The sequence below is a fragment of the Rhinopithecus bieti genome, unplaced genomic scaffold (assembly GCF_001698545.2).
Source record: "Rhinopithecus bieti isolate Rb0 unplaced genomic scaffold, ASM169854v2 scaffold_14936, whole genome shotgun sequence".
NCBI lineage: Eukaryota > Metazoa > Chordata > Mammalia > Primates > Cercopithecidae > Rhinopithecus > Rhinopithecus bieti.
Window position 1 is genome coordinate 1,982,987 of NW_016808811.1, and position 10,344 is coordinate 1,993,330.

The 10,344-nt window shown below is 34.3% G+C and overlaps 1 protein-coding gene across 1 annotated transcript in view; it reads right to left on the reverse strand.

Annotated features, from left to right (window-relative positions):
• CNTN5 (contactin 5) overlaps positions 1–10,344 on the reverse strand; it is a 1,382,289-nt gene that overhangs the window by 535,363 nt on the left and 836,582 nt on the right. Inside the window, exon 4 of the mRNA XM_017887230.1 lies at positions 9,861–10,082. Within this exon, the coding sequence (XP_017742719.1) occupies positions 9,861–10,082 (222 nt within the window). The remainder of the gene's footprint in view (positions 1–9,860; positions 10,083–10,344) is intronic.

The following is a 10,344-nucleotide window of genomic DNA, read 5'->3' on the forward strand; positions in this document are numbered from 1 at the left end:
TTTTTTGGTAAATCACACTTTTCAAATATCACAACACAGTCACTAAATTTGCTCTAAATGGAATACCATTGGTTGCTAAAATGATCTAACTACCATGATAAATAACAAAGTGGATTCAGACACGATGTTTTCTAATTCTCACTGGAAACAGAATATAGCAAGTACAGATACATTCCATGAATATGTGAATATTAGAAACAACAGCTCACATTTAGATGGGATTTGTCATTGTTTAAGTGAACTACTATAATAAAATTTAATATCTGTGACTAAAATACATCATCACCATGACCACTGAAGATAAAGATACATGATTTTAATAATGTAACTTCCCTTGAAGGTAGTAAAATAATATATGCAAAGTTCTTTTAGTTTTCCATATATCTTACTTAAATTTAGATAAACGATTCCATGATTATGCATGTGTAAACAAAAACTATTTCATATTCACTGATACTTAACTTTCTATTTAATAAAATACCGCAGGGTATCGACTATGATTTCAAGGTGTTTCCCCTTTCAAATTTATGCTCAGTTAATTGACATTGTAACAGTATTAAGAGGTGGGACCTTTAAGACATGATTAGGCCATTACTGTTGCAATTGCATTATCCATTCTTGCTCTCACTCTCTCTGCCCTTCCACCTTCACCATGTGATGATGCAGCAAGAATGTCTCCACCAGATTCCAGCACTTTGTATTGGACTTCCCTTTCTCCAGAATTGTGAGCCAACACATTTCTGCTCATTTTAAATTACCCAGTCTGTGGTATACTGTAACCGAATGACAAAATGGACTAAGAAAGAATGCTATCATTAGTTTACAAAGAAGCAGCAGCCATTATATAAAGGTTCATAAAGTTTTTTTTTCACAAATTACTCTTATAATGAGCTATTCATGTTACTGATTTAGTACTAGACCACAATCATTGTACATATCTCTGAAGATCTATATAACTATTATTTCATTCTATTTCACATAGAAAGCATAACACATATGAATGTGCTATACAGTCAGGATACTTATCAAATACTTTCAAAACTTTAGAGATTAAAACAGTAATAACTGTCTTGTGATGAGTTAATGTACAGCTTGCACACAGTGGATGGCCAATATCTCCTACAGAAAAAAATTTGAAAAGTACATCTTCATTTAATAAACCTGTACAGATGTTTTATGTTCACTGTAATCCTATTCTAAATATGTTATTGACCAATCAAAGAAAATAGTTGAGAGAGCTGCATAAAATTTGAGTCAAAACATTCACAAAGCATTTTGAGTATTGTTATCACTATAACATAGAGAGGTAAAGTAATTGTATAAAAGGGGCATTTAAGCTACTTTTTAGAGCCAATCTGTTTATAAACCTCTAAAATACTTGTTAAAATTTGGAAACAAAGCTATGTATAAGTTATTACAGATATGTACTTTGTCTCTATGAAGACGTTTCTGGGCCAAAACAGACCTAACAAAAATATTTGTTATCACTATATGCTGCTCATGTTTCTACTGGAATTTACTCTAACGAATTAGTCTAGTCTTCTTTTACATTTTACCTTTTAATTTAATCCCACATGATTGGAATTCTATAATGGATTCAGGCTACTGCTGTTATAATGTTGAAAACATTTCAGGACAAACAGAAAACAATTAGACATAATAAAACTTAAAAAGAACCAATGAATGGATAGGGCACAGTGGCTCATGGCTGTAATTCCAGCACTTTGGGAGGTCAAGGTGGGTGGATCGCCTGAGATCAGGAGTTCAAGACCATCCTGGCCAACATGGTGAAACCCTATCTCTACCAAAAACCACAAAAATTAGCTGAGCGTGGCTGTATGACCCTGTAGTCCCAGGTACCAGGGAGGCTGAGATTAAAGAATCACTTGAACCCAGGAGGCAGAGGTTGCAGTGAACCAAGATAATGCCATTGCACTCCAGCCTGGGCCACAGAGTGAAGCCCTGTCTCACATTAAAAAAAAAAAAAAAGTCAATGAAGACAACTGCTCTGACCAAATACACCTATGTGGAGACACTCTAGTAGAATACAGGGTGATAAACTATTATTTTCTCTTTATCTCTGCTACTACTGCTTTCCTTGAGATAATTATCAGTTTTTTCCTTTATAAATGTGAAAGCATCTTTCTGACCCCCCTTATTTCCTTCCTCCTACAAGAGAGACTTTATTATTATTATTATTTTAAATCTGCATGCTCAGAGGTCTCTCGGGCAACTGCTGCTAAAAAGATTCCACTGATTAATCGAGGCTTGCTGTTAATACTGATAAAATTTTTAGACTCCTTAAAAAGAAGACTAAGTCTATTTATAATTTCATTGCAGCCATTCACACTTTGCTAAAAGTATAATACATAACATGCAGGTCCTTAAACACAGGAGTGTGCTCTCTTGCCTCTTTGCCTTTGAACACATGATTTATTTTATCTATAATGTACTTCTACACATGCAATATATTTTAGATCCAGTATCACTTCCTCAATTTTGATTCACTTTTTTTTTTTTTTTTTTGAGACGGAGTCTTGCTCTGTCGCCCAGGCTGGAGTGCAGTGGCCAGATCTCAGCTCACTGCAAGCTCCACCTCCCGGGTTCACGCCATTCTCCTGCCTCAGCCTCCCGAGTAGCTGGGACCACAGGCGCCCACCACCTCGCCCGGCTAATTTTTTGTATTTTAGTAGAGACGGGGTTTCACCGTGTTAGCCAGGATGGTCTCGATCTCCTGACCTCGTGATCCGCCCGTCTCGGCCTCCCAAAGTGTTGGGATTACAGGCTTGAGCCACCGCGCCCGGCTGATTCACTTAATCATACAACACAGGTTAGATTTGATGCCTCTCTTCTATGTTACCAAATAATACTGTATATACCTCTGTCACGATACCTATAACAACAGGTTGGATGCCTTTTGTGTGTATGTATGTGTGTCAGTTTCTGTGAACATGTGAGGCTACAGTACATTGAAAGGTGTGGACCTGCAAAGATGAAAGCAGGTAGATATAGCTTCTTGACTGTGAACTTAATTAAGCTATTCCCAGGCACAGTGACTGAATCTCAATATCCCAAACAGAACTATAATGCCTCAAAATGTCATTATAAGAACTGGTTCTTATCTAGAGTTTGGAAGGAGAAGATGGCAGTGACCATAAATTGGTTTAAAATAAGAGGAAAAGACAGAGTTGAGAGGGGGAAAATAAAATAATAAAATACTTCCTTTCTGTATGTACCTGCAAGGAAAACCAAAAATTACAACATAGATACAAAATTCTATGTTGCAAAAAAAAACGGGCAAAGTCAATAATAGGAATAAGAATTTATTCCAGATAAAATACACTTAAACTTCTATCTATTAGGACTTTAAAATAAATATGCTTAAGCTACTCCAAAATACAAAGGCAGAAATGGACTTCCTTAAACTAAGTAAGCAATTATAACACACCAAAAGTGTAGAAGTGAAGAATAGACGAATCAGAAAAATAGCTGGATTTTGCACATTTGAAAAGAAAGATGTTACATTTTCTTTGAAATTATATTTCTATATTATATTTTCTTTTGAATTGTCTCATAAGTGCTGGGTCGATAAGCAAAAATAAACTTTTAGAAAGCTCATAGTAAAAGTACAAAATGTCAAGCATTAGAAATAAATAACTTCCACAGGGCAGTTTATTAACAAAGAAAATAATAACTAGATTGATAACACACCTGCCTGCTACAAAAGAGGCCAGCAGATATTTAAAGTATTAAGGAAACATAACTATCAACCCAGAAATTTTACACCCTGCCAAATCATCTGTCACTCAAGAGTAACGGCAAAATAAAGATATGTCCAGACAGATACAGACTAAAATAGTTTGCGACAGTGATATCCTTTTTAACTACAAAATGTGCTTTATCCAAAAGTGAACACAGAGAGAAAATTACAATGGAAGAAATTACGACTATAGATACTAATGTTACAGAAAATATAATTAAGTATTGATTATTAAACATATTTTTGTAAATAAGGGAAAATTAGCAAAAGAAAAAACAGTAAGTACTTAAAGCATGCAAATATTTTATGTTTGAAAAAATAAAATTATTGAATAACATTATACTTGGGAAATTTCATTACTGATAACCACTATAGACTAAGTTAATGGTAATCACAAAAGAAACAGTTATATGATGCAAAGAAGATATAAAAGAGAGAGGAATTAAATATAGAAAACAATCTATCTAACAGAAAGCAAGGGAAAAATGAAAACATCGTAAAGAAATCAAAGTGTGTGGCAGATACCGGCTACTTTTAACCAAACCTTTTCTGTGTTCCTCCTAACCACACAGCTGGCTATTTTAACAAGCAATTTTCCCAAATACAGTATCTAACACATATTATTAGACAAGGCCATATGAGCAAAAACAGAAAGACAACAGAAACAGAGTGACAGGGCTCTATATACCAACTTAACAAACACTATGCTATGCTTACTATGTTATTATTTTCTAGGAGACAAAAACTGTATAAGATCTAGGAATAAACTTAACTAAAGATGTGAAAACTATTTTCGAAAACATTAAACCACGTTACTGAAGGATTTAAAGTATGTTTGAAAATATATGAGGGAGTGCTTTCACAAATCAGTGGAGATCATTGACATTAGTTAAATACATAGTACTCCAAAAACAGAAAACAAATGAAATCAGGTAATTACCTCATATTATATACAAAAATAATCTCATGTAAACACCTAAATATGAAAATCAAAATTTACATTTGAAAGAAAATAAAAATTTAAGGTAAAAAGGGTTTTTTTTTTTTTTTTTAGATATGAAAAGCACAGACTACAAAGGAAAACATTGCTATGTCACATTACACAAAATCAAAAAATTCTGCTTAACTAAAGATGCTACTGAAACAGTAAAAAGATAAGCTACATTCTGAGAGAATATATCTGCAATGCATTTAATCAATTAGTGACCAACTGATTTGTAAATTTTCTACAGTTCAATGAAAGTAAAATATTCTAATAGAAACAGTCAACATATGTGAATAAGAAATATGCATTAGAACAAAACAGAATGTCCAATATTTGAAATTTCAACCTCACTAGTCAAGAAAACGCAAACTAAACCACAATAAAATATACCATACTCAAGAGACTGCCAAAAAATTATATGTTGGTGACAACACGGAGAAATATGAACACTCGTACCATGTTGGTATAAGTGTCAATCACTTTGGAAAGCAATTTGACGGTATCTGGAAATGTTACAATGCTTTTATATAAAAATTGCACTCCTAAAATACATTTAACACAATTACTAATGAGGCATGAAAAAATGCATTTGACACATAACAGCATAAAATTAGAAACAACCAAAATATTTACAAAAAGCGAATGGATAAAGAAATTGTAATAGAGTCATAGTGCAGTATGCTTTATAGGAAATGAAATGAACTTAGAACTGAAGATATCAAGATACATGAATCTCTAGGATATAATGTTGATCCAGAAAAGGTGGATCATGAATGATATACACAGAATCATTGACATAATTTTTTTAAAAAAACGTACATAAGCTTCATATGTATAGAAATACAGGCTTCATATGTACAGAAATATAAATACATGCATATAAATGACAAAGTAAGTACAGTGGTTCCTCTAAGAGTGGAAAAAGTGGGAGACACAACCCAAGCAAAATAAGAACTCTCAACTTAAATTTTATGTCAAAAAATACTGAAGCAAATTTGGGAAAAGATTAAAGTTTTATAAAGTTAATAGATATAGTCACAAGAGGCTTTCATGAATTATTTCCTTTATATTTTAAATATTTCACAATTTCTAATGTAATGAATAAAGTATAATATATTTAATATAAACTGTGAGCAAGTAGTAGGAAGATTGAAATTTTATCTCTTCTAATTGCGGCATTTGCCTTTTTTTACAGATTTTCTCTGCAGCATCTGTTTATGTAACAAATAGGACTAAAAAGTAGGCCTTGTACAAAATATAAAGGAGAACAAAGAAGAATGCATAATCAAGACCTAAATAAACAAATCTGGGCTGAATGGAGGAACTGGCTTCCTAGAAAAGAATACCAACCTGTTGAGATGATCACAAGATGACACAGAAACTTAAAATAGAGGAAAGATGTAAAGGAAACTTTAAAGCTACGAAACTATGAGAATGATTTTCTGCAGAAATATAGAATTATAGTAAAAATAGTAGAAAGGAAGCCCAGAAAATGAACAAAGATTATGTGTTGATTACCTCACAGCCTTTGTGGGTCAGGGAAGTAGGTGTGGCTCAACCCTTGCTCTGTGTCTGTCACAAGGTGGGAAGCTGTCTCATCCCAACGTTCGAATATGTATGGATACAACTAGTAAACTCACTCACGTGACTACTAGTAGGATTCAAATTTCTTAGGGATGTTGGACTGAGTGCTTCACTTACTCTTGGGCTGTTGGCCAGAGGCCATTCCCAGTGGGTCTGTCAATAGGACAGCTCTCAGCATGAGCTGATTTCCATCAATATGAGCAAGCCAGAAAGCAAAAAAGACAAACAAGATGGAAGCCAGTGGCTTCTGTAACCCACTGTTGGGAGTCATATCCCATTACTTTATTTATAATCTATTCTCCAGAAGCAACTTAATAATAGCCATAGTCAACAGACAAAGTGAGAGATTACATTGTAAATGCCAAGAAGTGGGAATTACTGTGAGACATTTTAGTGTCTAGTCACTACAGGTGTTATATTTATTTCAGATTGTTTCTTTCAAGAAATAAAGTATCACTAAGTCAAGATAATGTATATTCCCTCTCCTGGTACTTATTTCCTGCTCTCATTCTCCCTTTGTCCTCAGTGATAAGCACTGTAGTCAACTTGCTATCTCAAGTTCATGTTTTAAAATTATACCACTTATGTGTATCCATAAGTAGAATATATTTTTCCATTGTTTTACATAAGTGATATCATATTATATATAATACTCCATAACGCATCTTGTTCACTCTCTATTTTGAGGTCTATCCATTTTCTTTGTATTCACTTTAACAATTTTAGTTCTCCATTAAATTAAAAAAGTACAATGTATCTATTCCCCTTTTGATGGACATCTGAGTTGCTTCCAACCTTTACTATTAGACACATATTGCAGTAAAGATGCATTTTATTTCCTTGTACTTGTATGGGAAGGTTTCTCCAAGTTGTATATCCATAAGTGGAACTGCTTCCCCAAATTGCTCTGCAAGCTGAGTCTTTATATTTTTCATAAAAATCTTTGCTCTGTCTGGGGTATTTCTTGGCTTAACTCTGAACAGGAGTGGGATGATTTTCTATTCAGGCTGTTAGTTTCCTCATTTTTCACAAGAGCATGTCAACCTCAGCTGTACTCTCTATTAAGGCTAAAGGGAATTACCTGACAAAAGCCATATGTCAGACTCCTGTCAGAGAGAAAGAATTCAAAGTCGCATCTAGCTAAGGTTTATAAAATGCTCAGAAGAGAAAACAGCAGTTACGCAAGATTACTTGGAAAATACTCAGATTATCCATTCTTCCTGACACTCTAAATATGGATTAAAATAAATTAGCAGAGGACTAACTTATATTAAATTGGTTCCCAGCCCAGAGCCTTATGACTCAGTATCATCCACAGACCAGCAGCATCATCGTCACATGGGAGCTTTTTGTAAGTGAGATTATCTTGCTCTACCTCGATCTTTGAAGGCGTGTCTTAGTTTAACAGAGGTTTTATTTGTAAAGATTGAGGAGCACAGTTTTAGAGAATTACTTCTTCTCATTTTGTTGTTTCTGTTTGGGTTGCATCTGCCTTTATTGAAACAGATGAAACTCATTATCATGGGTACAGTAAAAGTCATGTTCAGGTCACTCACCATCATATCAAATAAACTCTTAATGAGGATTTTCCAGAAAAAAAAACTGCCTAATCAACATGTCAGAGAGTTGTGCTTTTACTGAATAACAATTCCATTTTCATGTTTGAAATACTGTGAAATAGGTAATTGACCAGATTTTCTTTCTTTTCTGGCTAATTACCCAAAACGGGACCAGTTCACAGTAGGTGTATAGGCATTAATAGTAGACACCTTGAACTGGTCTCACAGCTGGCTCCGTTTTATGTCCCAATATTTATTGTTCTCATTATTTCCATGGATTTGAATTCATACTTATATTTACCATTGTGACCACTTTAACTGCCATTTGACACTAGAGAACAAGGAGGCAGAACACTAGTTAGGTGAAAATTATACCAACTATAAAAGTAGATCATAGTTCTGATCACTCAATTTTCTACCTTAATGCCATTCCACAAGATAATAATGCCTAAAGAAAACAAATCCAAAAACACCTCTGACTGATTACGTTTCATATTAGGCTTAACAGTAATAGTTAAAAACTTACATTAAGTATTTTGGAAAACAAAACATTTTTGGAATTCTAACAAAATGCTTACATATAATTTAGATGCCAACACTATGAGAAAATGCTCCACATGGCAACAATTGGTATAATCACAAAGGATAAGTCTCCCTGCACCTGGCACCACCACCTAATTGACATTCTCAGAATCTTTCTGGTGTCTAAGTTCCTTCAAAATGTATCTTTGAATGTTTATTCTTTCATCAGTCATGAATGAAATGTAGCCGAAGTGTACTAGTCTTAAAATCATTGTTGATGTGAATAAAAATTGGCTATGATACCTATTAGCAGTGCGACATTGTGAAAAATACTTATCTGTCCCAGAGTTTTCATTTCTATAGAAGGCAGTAACAGTAGCTACTTCACATATGTGTTGAGAAAACTGAAACCCATTTCTACATAAAACAGACTGGACAGAGACTAGTAATAACAGGTGCCAGTTTGTCTTGCTATTAATGAGCCAGGCATTATTTTGTCGATAGATCCAAAAACGATAAAGGTAGAGAACATCTAGAAAATGTTGTTCAAGCTATAAAGCTAATAGCTGTAGATCAGTCCTTAATTTAACTGATATCTTAGGGTTGGATGTATAGATTATTTCTTATTTTCCATTAAGTAATGCTAAGCATATAGTATATATGCTATATACATATCATTATGTGCTCTGTTTATTATTTTCTTCCACAGAATACACTTCCAGAAATAAAACCACTGGATTGAAGGATAGGTCTGTTTTATGTTTCTGATATTCACTGTCAAATTGCCCTCCCAAAAATGTCTATTTTTACTTTCAGTGTATGAATGCATTTAGTCGTAATCCTAAATTAGAATTGGTATAGAGTGCAATTAAATAATAACGCACATAAATCCTTTAAAGATGTTTAGAGCAGAACATTAACTTACAACCAACACAGCTTAGCATTCCTCTCACCTCGATAAACTTTAGACAGGTTTCTTCCTGACTATAGTCTTCTAATCTCCCTTTCCTTAGAGCATTTACTTTAGAAAGCTGCAACTGCAAATGTATTCTCTGCCACTTTGAGATGTAAATAGTCTTCCAGGCTCTCGTCATTTTTATAACCCAGTAATGTCTTTCTCAGGGCCTGGGAGCTCTCCATTTGAAATGTAACCATCAAGAAACAGGGTCTCTATCTCCCAGTCTCTATGAGAGGGTAGTAGCCTAACTTCAATAAGCACCAATCAATAAACACAGATGGCCTAGTCACGTTAACCAGTATCTCCCCTATCATCCTCCAATTTTCTACTAGCTCACTCCAGCTTTAAAAACTCTCCTGTTTTCATTTTTAACAGAGTTGAGTTCAATCACTCTCTCCTATTGGAATAGTCTTGATCTCTAGTGCAACAGTCTTAAATCAGTCTTCTTTGCCTCCTTTATTCTATCTGGAGCCATTTTTCTTTGACACTTACCATCTTGTTTGAAGGCATCTGAGGAATGATAAAGATTGATGGGAGAATAATAATGCTGAGCTGCCCCTCGCCAGCTAGGTGAAGAAGCACTCAGTGTTCCCAATGGAGGGCTGCTGTATCGTGGTCTGGTTTTGGAACCAAAGAGAGATGAAGATGAACTCTTCTTAATTCTTAACAAAGTGGCATGTGAAGTGGAGAGACCAGGAAGAGCTTTTGAATATTCTGTAAGAGAAAAAATACAGTAAAATGTGAATTTTGAGGAAAATGTTTTATTCTTATGGAAATTGTTTCTTTTGAAGACATTACTGAAAACCTTTGGAGCTGCAAGCAAATTCAGATTACAGTGTGAGTGTGAAAAACGTTACTTTAATATTTTTTAGTATTTTCTGAAAATTCTACTAGTTGTAATATTGAGGAGGGGTGGGGAGGGAAGAGGGGAGGGAAGAGGGAAGCGAAGAGGGGAGGGAAGGGAAGAGGGAAGGGA